At 44.2% G+C, this 13,355-nt stretch overlaps 1 protein-coding gene across 1 annotated transcript in view; it reads right to left on the reverse strand.

Moving 5' to 3' along the window:
* The window catches only part of gabrb2a (gamma-aminobutyric acid type A receptor subunit beta2a), a gene marked incomplete at both ends in the record, with an annotated part of 33,253 nt that overhangs the window by 8,943 nt on the left and 10,955 nt on the right, over positions 1 to 13,355 (reverse strand). Inside the window, 2 exons of the mRNA XM_083980027.1 lie at positions 809 to 891; positions 11,388 to 11,608. Of these exons, the coding sequence (XP_083836153.1) occupies positions 809 to 891; positions 11,388 to 11,608 (304 nt within the window). The remainder of the gene's footprint in view (positions 1 to 808; positions 892 to 11,387; positions 11,609 to 13,355) is intronic.

The raw sequence follows: 13,355 nt of genomic DNA on the forward strand, positions 1-13,355 counted from the left end.
GTGTGTGAGACTGTGTGTATGTGTGTGTGCATTTTGTGTTGGGCTGCCTGAGTGAGGAGGAGAAAAAAAAAAGGATAGTATGAGTGATGGTGAGAGAGATAAAAAGGCTGGGAGAAAAAAGAAGAGGATGAGACTGTGCAAAGAAAGGAGATGAGAAACGAAAAGAGAGGAGCAGCGAGAGGCAGTTCTGACCCGCACTGTTTTTGTGCTGCTTAACGCTGCTGGCAATAGTGTGATCAAACCCGGAAAGACTGAGCCCTACACCACATCCCAGCCCCATAATCCTTTTCTCTGGGGACCCAGATAAAACACACAGAGGACCTCGTCTTTCTCTCTCATGTTCCCTCACGCTCCCTCCCTCCCTTGACTCGAGAACGCCAGATCACGTACAATTACAAACTCCATGTGAAATGAGCTCTTTGTACCGTACAAACATGGAGGCACTTTCGGGAGAAAGCGGCACATAACATCCACAATCAGCACACCCCTGAAACACTGGACCTAATCAGGCTCCTCCACGCCTTGGGAAGCCACTGCAGTTAGAGTTGAATTAATTAGGCTGGATGTTATCAGTCAGTGAGCCATTAGTGATGTTCCTCTTCTTGATGCGTATCTCTTGATGTCTCATCAGCCTTTCTCAGCATTTAACATGCAGCCTTATCAACCTTCCCTCTACCTTGCTGCCTGCCACCGGACCAGCAGACTGTTTGCAAACCAGACTTCAGAGCTGCATGTGTACGTGGGATCTGTTTAATTCTCTGTCTATGTGTGGGCGTGAGAGCTGGTTGTCAGGGACAACGGTACTTACAGCTTTCGATCTCCAGGGTGCAGTTTTGCTCATCTAGAGGGTAGCGACGCAGGTCCATCATGCAGGCTGCAGTGGTGGTGATCCTAGACACAGAGCGGGACGGAAAAGAAAGGATTCATCATTACAGACGCGACCAAGGCCGCGATGCACAGCACAGTTCATTTCACCTGACCTTCACAGCAGAGTAGGATGTACACGTCAAAGCAGGATGATGATGGTAAGCCTTTAGAAACCAGGAGCACTGAGTCTTTGAAAACAACTAGGTCTAAACTGAAAAAAACCATCAACATTTTTGAAAGTAATCTGAGTGGATGCTTGTTGTAATTTTAAGCCGACATTGAGAATAAAAAAAGTAAATAAAACGATTGGTCAGTAGTTTTGCTCAGTCTGCCTTTCAATGTCTAGTTCTTGTTTTAAGGATCTCCTGCTGATCGCTGCTTTCCCTTAACATTTCCCTTCTTTCATATTATAACCCCTGACTACTGTACCCTCCGCTGGGTCCCAGCTACTGGCACTGGCCTAAAAAAAGAGCAAAACTAAAAAAAAAATCTTCCTTCGTCTCTGAGGCTACACTTCAGCCTTGGAGTCCAGTTTATTGCAGGTTTGATGCACTTTTACCCTTTTACCCTTTTATTCTCATCTTTTATTTGAAGCTTTGTAAGTTTTAACATTTGTCTACATGCTGCTTTTACTGCCCACACGGTACCATTAAAAAAAAAAAAAAAAGATTGCAATGCCCTCATTGGATCAAGCTGTGTAAATAAAGGCTCAATGAATGAATGAAGTAGTAGTTGCTTCACCAAGTGTAACATTTTTTCTCTCCATCAGATCAAGAGATCCTCTAAGAATTGAACTGTGACATGACATTTGCTGTAGCTTTTGAGCTTCCAGCATTTTACAGTTCTTTAACACAGTCAAGTTTCAGGTCCATACAAGCTCAAATACATATCTGCTGCATGATTTCCTGTTGGCAAACTAATTGTAGAAAAGTAAATTCATTACTTTTTTACAAAGTGCAAAAACATCATACTATTTAAAGTTTGTAAAATACAAAATTAGTAGGCTACTGTATGTAGTATGGCAGTGGGACAATGTATTTTCATCCATACGTGGATAAAACAAGAACAGGGTTCAACCTCTGGTCAAACAATCCTGTATTAAAGAGCGGCCGAGTTTGAGTCAGTCTTGTCCGACAGGTTCACTCAGAGCAACGCACTTCCTGTTACACACACGACAAGTTGGCCAGAGCTGAGACGGGCTGGCACCCGGCCGTGCCAAACCCCTGAGGCTGTCTGAGAGAGACTGGACACACAATTTAACCACAGGGACTAAATTTAGCCTCCTTGACTTGTACTCACACACACACACTGATTGATATAAAACATGATAGCATCATGCGACCATTAACAATAATAGCAGCCTGTGGGAAACTTTCCAGTATAGGTTGGAGTATTTGTCGTGACCTTGGGTTTCCCTTGTCATTGCTGGTTACTATCAAGTCATCAGTTTATTGCTTTAGTGGTTCATCCATTCATACATGACAATGACAATGAAAATGATCAGTGCACACTCAGACCTCGACCAACCACTGGAAACCATTAGTAGTAAATAATAATAATAGCCTAATTTTTTTTGTTTTTTTGTTTTTTCAAACTATTGAAGGTGTTTTCTCAAATAAAAGAGCTTTGTCTTTATGACGGCAGTCTGTGTTATTCTGTTTTAACTGCTATTGTGTAACTACTTCATCCATATTATCCTTCATCTCTTTAATGTCTATAAGAATATAATGTCTGTTCCTTCAAGCGCCCTAAGGCCTCAACCATTCCCCTTACAAACCTACCACTTTTATACAATCAAGTATTAATCCACTATTGATTAATAATGATTTAATAATTGATTTTTTTTTCTATCATTGACACAGAATAGCAGATTTTATTTTTTATTTTTGCTTTAGATACTTTACCAAACAATATTACTATTGGTCCTGTTAAATACATTTTAGCATAGTGCACAATCAGACAATTAAAAAATATAGGCCTATAAAGATATTTTTACATTGTACATGTGAGGCGCTGTGCTTGTGTCAGTCCAAAGCTTAATTCTGCACTGTAGGTTACATATTTGGGAAGCAATTCTAAACTCCCCTGTGCTTTGCAAATAAGACTAAACTGTTCATTGAGCAGTAAAAACTAAATCACAATATCGCTCCTCTGTTCACTTGAACTACAAACTTATCTTGAAGAGTGCTTTGTCTTTAATAATTAAGAGCAAAAGTTTATTTGAAATCCTTCTACATAAGACTTGCAGCTCCCCTGGGCCCAGCCTGGCAAGTTTGGGATTTCATTTTTCGAGATGTAGAGACGCACAGCCTTTCTCTCTCACACTCTCAGGCTCTCTCTCGCTCTCTCTCTGCCTTCTTTTTCTTGCTCTCTGGGCTCTTATGTAAGAGCCAGTTAGCAGGGCCATGGTGCACTGGGGATTAACACAGGAGTCTTATTTCTGCCCTAGTTTACCCCTTTTATGGCCCCAACTTACTGGGATGTTGTGCTTGCCAGCCAGTCACTCATCACTCACCATCACCACCACCACTAAATCATCACCACGGTGGCAGATGAAGCACATGGGAAAAGCGGAAATGAGGCCAAAATGGCAGGGGTAAAAATAACAGCCTATTTATAGCCCACCTACATCGTCAGCAGAAGTCTCGAAGCTTTTTTGTCTGAGACTCTGCATCACTGATCAAGAGCCGCTGCTGCATCCGATAGCTAGCATGTCCGATACCCACGCTAACAATTAATAAACAGCCTATAATGAGCAAGGAGGAGAGACGAGCGAGGATTTCTCTGCAGGATTCCCTCCCTGTCTTCGCCTCTCCTCCTCCTTCTCCTTCTCCTCCTCCTCCTCCTCTTCCTCTTCCTCTTCATCGTCATCTTCGCTGCAGCGAGAGTCTGCTGTGGACCTCTGCAGCAGCAGCAGCAGCAGCAGCAGCAGCAAGAGCAGCAGCAGCAGCAGCAGTGATCATGAAGCACAGGCTTGTTTGCTCTTCATCAACATCAGGGCCAGTCCCTCTCTCTCATCCCAACCTGCCGGAGGAGAGGCCACGCTCTAGCAGATCACGCAGATTCAAACACGCTACATTTGCTCTGCGTCGGAGCTAATAGGACATGGAGTTCTAAAAAAGGCTGTTTTTTTTCTTCTTCCTCTCCTGTGCATGTTCCCTCACAGTTCAGCCTGGGTTCTCTCTCTCCCTGTGTGTGTGTGTGTGTGTGTGTGTGTGTGTGTGTGTGTGTGTGTGTGTGTGTGTGTGTGTGTGTGTGTGTGTGTGTGTGTGTGTGTGTGTGTGTGTGTGTGTGTGTGGACCCCCCCTAAGGCAGCCTGTGCACCTTTATTCCAAATGACCTTGTTTACAGACATAACACAACCACCACAAATTCCCAGACAGAATCTCATTTTGAGGGAGCATCAGAGCAGAGACCGAACGAACGCGGAGAGAGAGTTTTGAAAAGCAGGTTACAAACCTGTGCAGCCTTTTAATTAAACTGGCAAATCATCATTACATCCACATCGTAGTGAAGTTAGAACTTAAATTAAGATGGAGAAGCTCCCTCCATTTTGGGTAGGGAGCCCATGTTGAGCTGAGGAAACATGGCATGCAGGATTGTCTCTCCCTGCTCAGGCACTGTTGCCAAATTTGAAAATAAAATGTCTGCAGCGGCTCAACAAGGAGGCTCCTATGTGTGCCAAAGCGTGCCAAAGCAAAATCACACGCACATCTCAACACATGCAACGAACAAAGCATTCTGCCTGATCAGTACTTTGAGAGAGAAACGTATAAGTTTGGAGGCGATGTGCCTGTATTGATGGTATTGACAGAAAAAAGGGCTTATTTAAATCCCTCTCTTCCTCCACTCAGCAGCTTTCTCCTCCTGGCCATGCGATGTCATCTATTGAGCTGCAGAGTGGAACACTCCTCACCCTGACAAAAGAGGACGTCAGTCTCCATAGCACGAGGATATGTCCTCTCACAAAAGGAGTTACAATATTCAAAGAGAGAGAGAGAGGGGAGGGGAGAGGAGGAGGAGGGCAAGAGGAGGGAGGAGGGAGAATCCTAATAATTTCTCCATTTTGAATGAAGTCTGACCTTCATGTCTCTTTCTTTCTCTCTGGTTCTCTCTCTCTCTCTCTCTGTCTCTCTGTCTCTCTCTCTCTCTTTTCAATCCCACTCTGTGAATTTTGAGCGACACACATCAGGAGTCATGCACTGAATGTCTTTGGTTTTTCCTCTCTTCCTGCATAAAATGAAAAGCTAAGTGGAGTTTGTGTGTGTGTGTGCATGCGCGCCGGAGGGAGGGAGGGGAGGGGGGGGGGGGGGGGGGGGGGGGTCTTTTCTCACACACAGCCTGGGCGGTATCTGTGTTATTGGCTGAGCCTTTTCAGGGGCTGGGTAATCAGATCAGACTGCCTCTCCCCGAGAGTCAAACTGAGCTTTAAAGTGACAGTTGGGAGCACTGTTGTAATTTTCTGCTCCTCCTGATAATTGAAGACCAGGATCTGGCAGGATTGGGATGCACTAAATATCCCAGGAATAAGGAGTAAACAACACCCTCACCCTTCCTCCTCCGCATGCACCCCAGAAATAACACTCGCCCACTTGCAAACACCCACCCACAGATACACATCCTACACACACACACACACACACACACACAAAACACATCTAATGCCTCCTGCAAACTAAACAACGCTGTAATCTACTGGTGTTCCCCTGGTGTGGTGGTAGCTAATTTCACTTAGTTCAGCACATATCCACGTTCTCCTTTGAGGTCAACAATATGTTTTACCGCTTGCGAGGATTTAGCAGGACAACCACATATCTACCTTATAGCATGTCATATTTACTAAAAAAAAAGACAAACAAACAATGGAGACTTAAAGCAGAAGTAAGCGATCCGGTCGTTCTGGCTAATGCTGTGTTCGAGGCAGGCTTTTGAAACCGTAAATTACAGCTTCAAGTCACGACTTACGACTTTGTAGCGTTCCAGGCAACCCACTTGTGTTTTTCCAACCTGTTTTACCTGTGAAAGTCACTATAACGGCCACTCGTAACTTCCGACCCGTGAACTCGTACCAGATCGAACTGGTACAACTTCACAGGTCGGAAAAACACGAGTTACCGGTTGCCTTGAACGCAGCATAGCGTCTTTTCAGCCGATGGAGTTAGCAGCCCCCGCCCTCGTCATGGATCTATTGGTCGTCGTCCCTACGTCACACAGCCCTTCATGCCGTTCTCTCTCCTCATTGGATAAAACTTGTAGGATACGAGAAAAGTTTTCTCCTCGGCTCAGAGCAGAGCAGAGGGACTGAGAGACCCGTGTTTCAGACCAAACACTCTATAGAAGTGATTGCTGTCGGAAGATATAACTAATTAAGACTTATATTAACACAAATATATCGCTTACTTCTGCTTTAAGTCTGAACACGTGTTATCATTTAATTTGAAAATATCAAACACAAAATGTGACTCTACATTGCTGTAAAAAAGAATCTTGGGTTGGGATTTGCGATGCATGGGTTGGTAATTTTTTGTTGCAGAAAATTTAGAGGACTCAATAGAGACATTTAAAAATTAATGATCATAATTGACCCAGCACAGATTTATGTATGCTGACTTTTAGATCAAGCTCTAAAATACTAGCTCCTACATTTCTCACAATGCAACTGGAAAACATATTTTCACAAGACCCACCCTCTGTGTAAATTCCCACATTTTTAAAGCCCATGCTCCCAGTTGTTAATAGAGTTCCTGATTTAAAAAATAAATAAATAAAAAGTTGTCTCTAAACCGGAGCTGAAATAACCTCAGTGACCTCACTGTGATGTCAGAATGATATCATCAGAGTTGTTTGGGAGGTCAAGACATTATAGAGCTGAAAACACCCGCATAATGAGGAGCAAACTGGCTCTGATGTGAAATCAGTGCAGTGCTGCTTCAGTGGTTTTTGCACGCAGTTCTTGGCAAAGGAATTTACAAAAGTGAATAAAATATCACGTATGATACCGAAATAGTAAAAAATTTCAATAACCGCTCTAGAGAAAGCATATGTAACGTTTAGCTACCTTAATGCAAAGCACACAAAAGGGTCTGTGGTGATGTAACTAAATGCTTTTACTGTATGGACTTCACAGATTAAACTGCACAATGGTAAGACAACATGTTTAAATTTAGCATCACCCCAAGCAATATTTAACATGCTGTTTACATATCAATACATCAGTGTAGCACATCATTTAGCATTATTACTGACAGAGGCAACTCCACAGCATGAGTAGCTACTTAGTGTGACTTATTTTTATCGCAGCATTTTCTTGTTACAATATTTCGCTCAACTAAAAAACAACCTCCACGTCTGCTGATCTTTACTCTGATGATGGTGACTAATATAAATTCATGGCCCAGCAGATGAGGACACAGTCATGCAATCAGGATGGGTCTCTGACAGGACATGTGTGCGTTCACATACATCCCGTTTCCCCGGTGAGGACTCTGTGTCTCCTCTCAGTTAGCCGTCTCCTTCAAATCCACTAAAGCCCTGCTGTTGCAACCAGCCGGCCCGTCTCTACAGGTACGTGTCAGTGTGCTCAGAGCGCACAGGCATCTGGCCGGGCTGACTCTGACAGCAGCTTGTGTCTGGACTTGCTAGCATCAAATAAAACCTGGACCAAACCCACAAACCAAATAATGGAGGAGCCGGGAGGCAGCGGCACTGACAAGGACAACGTATGTGAGGTAACAACCACATCTCTCTGCTGCACGGCACGCACACCCTCAAATTTTACAACAAGCCTCCCCTGGCCTCCATTGCTTTTTGGCTGTTACACAAAAATATGTGTTGGGCTTATATAATTGAGTCAGAGCATTATAAATTACATTTCTCGAGTGTTGAAACAAAATGTAGCGATGAATAATCTGGTGCAGTGCAGATACTTAAATTTTTTAAGCACTCTTTGCGCAAGAAGGGCATCTCAGTGTAGAGAGAGAATGACTGAATGTGGCAACATCTTGAATTTGCAACAATAATCTCATCTTTTAAATGCAGACACTAATCTGAGATCATTAGCACACACACACACACACGAAGAGGAGGCGACAGATCAGAGGAGGCAGCGGCACAGTGATGGACCGGCTGTGCTAGGCTGTGCAGTCAAATACGCCGCATCAGTACAAACACAGATTCAGTGTTTGTATTGAACTGCTACATTATTGATTATGAGGTATCAATTATGGATGACAGTCTCCTCAGAGGCATCACAGTCCAACACCACAAAGAGATGTCTTGTGGATGGGCTGAACCATCCTGCAGAATCAGACTCAGTTCGGCCGTTTGTACCACCCTGCTTCATTATTGATCACAGCTGATCAATTACAGTATTGACACTGACGATCATCAGGGGATGTGAGCAGGCTTAAATATGAAGACATACAGTATACCTCCTATACACAACTGTTAGAGGGTAATTGCACTTTGTGACAATGTTGGTCTTATAGTTGAGCATCAAAGAACCTTGTGAGATCTGGGAACATGACAGAAAAAAAAATCACGGACTGTAACTACTGACACTGACACTGACACTAAACACTGATGGGGTCTTCACAGACAATTTAATTTTAGTATAAGATAATTGTGATACATTTGCCAACCTTGCTAACCCACAGCAACATCTTATTTATATCCCACACTAGTGTTAAGCCTCAGACCTCGGTGCATGAGGAGTGGGGGACGACCAGCAGCCCTGACCTCTGACACTGGCCTTCTCTGATTGGTTAGAAGAGCGAGACCTGCTCATAATCTCTATACGTATAATATCTCCTCTCTGCTGCCAAGATGCACAGTGTGTCTGGTCATAGTCCTTTGACAGCACTCAAAACTATTAGAAAGGGGTCACATTAAGACTTTAAGGTAAATTTAATTCTTCGTTTTTCCCACACGGAAAGAACCTTTAAGTTTGAATATATGTGACATACATAAAATTGGCCGTTTTCATACGCATATATGCTAATATATATGCACAGATAAACTGCATACAGGTTTCATATATGCGCATATATTATCCTATATATCCTCATGAGGATATATGCGCATATATGAAACCTATATGCACCATATATATTAGCATATACTGTATGTGTATATATGAAAACGGCCAATTTTATGTATGTCACATATATTAAAACCTGTAGGTTCTTTCCGTGTGGGTTGTTTTATTTGGAATGTGTTTTGGAAGGTTTTTTGTGTTCTTTACATTCTAGGGCTGTCAGTTTAACACGTTAATTAGATTAATTAATTACACTGCAAATTAACGCGTTAGAAAAACGCAATTAATTCTGAGTGGCAATTCAATGCGCGAGCACTTTAAATTTAGCCCATTGAATGACCCTGGCTACTTGGCAGTAGCACGTCACGGTAGCATAGCACCGAGGAACTTGTCCGGATGTGTTGGTCACTTCCCACCTGCGTCGCTGGTCAAAGCAGAGTGACAACAGACATGGACGCGACTCACAGCCCGGATGCACTGCCCGCGGAAGGGGAGCGGGAGCAGCGCTCGTCCTCACAGACGCTTGGCTGGCTGCACAGGGAGCTGCTTCTCTTGCTCTCTCCGCGCCGGGTCAAACATCGACTCCACTCGCATCTATACGAGTATGTATCTATATGTCTCTAGCTCTGTATGAATGGATGTGTGTGTCTCGCGTGCAGACGCAACTGACAAATAGACGGACAAGCAACAACTTAATTAATCATCATTTAATTATTTTATTTTGAAAATTGACCGGATTCTCTCGTCTTTTCTGAGCCCGACTTCCTGTCTGGTACGATCTGGTCTATCCAGCTTGACAACAGCGCTCGCGGCTCGTGTGAAAAATAGAACAGACGCCGAACTGAAGCGCTGCAGCGGCCGCCCCACAACCCGAGATGTGCAACCAGGCAGACCGGTTAACATGGGCGCCGATCTGAAACTGCCTCCGCTCCAGGGCGCTGCGCTGCGGTTCCTCACCTGGCCCAATTGGTTTGCTGGGATGTGCTTGACCATTTTCTTTTTCACACCAACAGCAGTTGGTGTGCACTAAACGGTCCATTCGAACCAAAAGCTCTTAGTTCGGTTCGTTTTCGTCGGTGTGAAAGCATCAATCGCACTAGGGTGCGCACTAAATCAAGCGGACCGAGACCTCTGAAAAGGGGGGGGGGGTCTCGGTCCGCTTCATTCCGCACCAAATGCCAGCCTCTGGTGCGGTCCCTCCGGTGTGAACGCGAACCTGGACCAACTCAGGTCTACCGGTGTATTTTCATTGAAAGGTGTGGTGTGTTTGGGCCAAGGGGGCAGTTGTCCATCTGAGAAGTGAAGCTCACTTCCGCATTCAAAAAACTGCAATCCCCTCGGCTTCCTCTGGGGGCTGGTGTCAGAAGGGAGCATTCTCCATAGACCCCCATGTTAAAATCGCCGACTTTACATCCTCAATAAACATGTTAAAAGCCTGGTCTCAGCACGTTTTTTGGTCTCAATCGATAGTTTCTACCCCCGCACACACTCTGAGGGGGGTGAAATTTTTTTTTATTCTACCGTTTTACTGTTATTAGGTTAAAACTCTGGCCAATTAGGGCGCGGAAACGTTGAGTGACAGGTCCGAGCAGCTCCGTGGACAGCTGCTTCGAGACCAGTGGGCGGGTTCTCGGCCGGCCAATCCAACATGGTGCTGTTCAGGCCACCATATTTGAATCACAAAAACGACTCCCCAAAACCAATGGGTGACGTCACGGGTGCTACATCCATTCTTTTTACAGTCTATGGTTTGGGCCCGCCACAGTCTCTCACGGAAAAAAAGAAACCGCGTTTCACCATCTATCATCTCTGCCAGTCTGCACCTCCACTTGCCGTCTCTCTCACGTGCGGCCGATTTCAAATCTTCTCTTCTAAGTGTATTCAATTGATTAGTCATGCAATACAATTTTGTAATGTCCTAGAATTTAAATTCTTTATTTGGGTACCTTTAGCAGATATAAGATTAAAATGCGATTAATTAGATTAATTAATTACAAATTCTATAATTAATTAGATTACATTTTTTAATCGCCTGACAGCCCTATTACATTCCTTTATGTTTCTCTTGTCTTAATGCCTTCATGTCTAAAGATCTGAGAAATATGTTGTAAACCTCCATGCTGGAAAGCCCTGATCTAAACTACTTTATTTTTTAGATGCACCCTGCTGCTCAGGAAACTCCAAAGTCAGTCTCTTAACTGTGGTCAGTGTTTCCAAGCAACACTTAGTAATCTAACTTATTACCTTCATTTTTCTATTGGATTACCTGGAGCTGGGCTTAATGCTCATCTAACTGCACACACTTTTTTCCCTGTTGTGATTTTGTTTAACGATGTTTCTGTTCACAGATGTCAAATGCAAATTCAATTTAAAAAAGCAGAAGTCAGATACAATGTAGTCGATCAAATCACATTACTCCATTATGCGTCATAATCAATTTATTAATTATGACACAGGATAGCAAGGGCACATGTAAAAGGCTTACCTGAGTCCATAAAGCACCGTGCCGTCAGGGTGGAGACGGATCATCCTGTTCTTGACCGTGACGCCGTGAACGAAGGACTTCTTGTCGTTGAGAAAGTAGGTGTCGGGGACCCACAGCTGGTCTGCCACTCTGTTATCCAGAGTCAGGTTGTAGGCGATCTCAGAGTAGGACAGGCGCTTGTCCCGCCATGCTTGCTGGAAGTACATCGTCAAGGTGTAGTCCTGGAGGACAGAGAGGGAGAGTCTGTTCAGTGACGATAGTGCAGGACTTCAACATCACACCACACATCAATAATGAAGCTTATTATGCTTCACAGTACTAAATCAAACAGCAATCTACTGACTAAATCTCTAAGTTGGTACCCAAGTTGAGGAATGTGTTTAATTTCCACTGTCATCTCAGCTGGGAGACGTATCAAGCTCCAACAGCATGTCAGTCCACACTAACATCTGAACATGACTCCGGAGATGTGTCACAGCGCGCTGTATAGACTCTGCATAGTGAGAAGGTCAGCCAAAAGGTCGCTGGTGGTCTGAAAGGCCATGGCCTGTACTGGGGGCCATGATGGCCAGGGTTGGGGGGTTAATATTCAACTATCCTCACTTAATTTTAAGACCATAACCAGAGGGGCAACTTTCTCAGCTGGCTGACTATTGTCTCAAGCTAAAAATATCTGTCTCCACTGGAACAAGTGGAGCCGCTTTCTGCTTCACAGAGACAATACTGCCTCTAATGCAAAGAGCCAGTGGATCTCTGCAGCTGTGTCTTCTCCTTTTTTTCTCTTTTTTTTTTTGCTTGGTTTTGCTTCTAATTCTGCCTAATAAACCAGCACAAGTACAGAGATTTAGGAGAGTTTTTCAGATTTTACCTCAGTGAAAATTAAATGCATTTACACTGTACAGTTTGTTTTTACACATCCTCAGAGATGTAGCTGTAAACTCTACCTCCTCTCTCTCTCTCTCTCTCTCTCTCTCTCTGTCTTTTCTCTGCTTCACACTCTTAAAAAAAGACTTACACCCACACAGCCACAGCACTGCAGCTAGATCTGCTCTCTTCCAGTGTATTGCAGTGCAATCGTTGAGTGGGAAAACAAATTAAAAAATACAGTCCATGAAACGAGGCCCTTGAGTTTTACTCCAAGCAGCCATCATCATTACTTATCATAGTGCTTCTACGTTTCCAAGCCCCCCCTGACCCCCCCCCCCATCATCATCACATAATGGTGTGGCACTGCTCAGCAATTGCCACTCTTTCTCTTGAACTCTTATCACTCATTGCATGCAGTGTGCAAAACACTGTGTAAGAAGGGCATCTAAAAATACATGAGCTCCTGCCATGTTGATTTTTTCAGGAGTGAAAAGTCAAGCGAGGACGGCCGCATCCTTATCCTGTTTTACAAGAGTTCCCACTGAACCCTCCTCTCACACTCGCTCCCTCTCTGTCTCATTATCAGCCTGTCGATCGGATATCTCTATCACCTTTGGGATCGTTAGCCACCGCCTGCAGGCCCGGTGTACAGCATCCCCTGCAATACGTCCCTGTCTTTAGCACCATCCACCGTCCGCCACGCCGACGAAGCAACACAGAGGCACAGGGAGTGAGGACAGCCAGAGAGGATGGCGGTGAAACTCTCTCTGGTTAACTGAGGGAACTGGAGGAAATGATATTAACTGGAGCCCTGTGGTAACAATCTGAGCAACATTAGTCTTTTGAAGCTGAATTTATTCATCGCTCTGGTGTAACAGACTTTCAGCCACAGTCCTCTGTATGCAACTTTTTGCTCAACACTGTTTTGATACAACTGAAGTGAAATACCCTTTGACATTTTGGCAGAACAGGGGAGCGTGGGTTTGTCTGGTGTGTCGTGCACACATGCACACACAAGCACACACACATGCACACACATCTGCCCTCCTAACTCCTAATGTGTATATTACATTGACAGTGTACAATTCAGGGATGCAAGAA

Source organism: Trachurus trachurus (assembly GCF_905171665.1).
Source record: "Trachurus trachurus genome assembly, chromosome: 10".
NCBI classification, from domain to species: domain Eukaryota; kingdom Metazoa; phylum Chordata; class Actinopteri; order Carangiformes; family Carangidae; genus Trachurus; species Trachurus trachurus.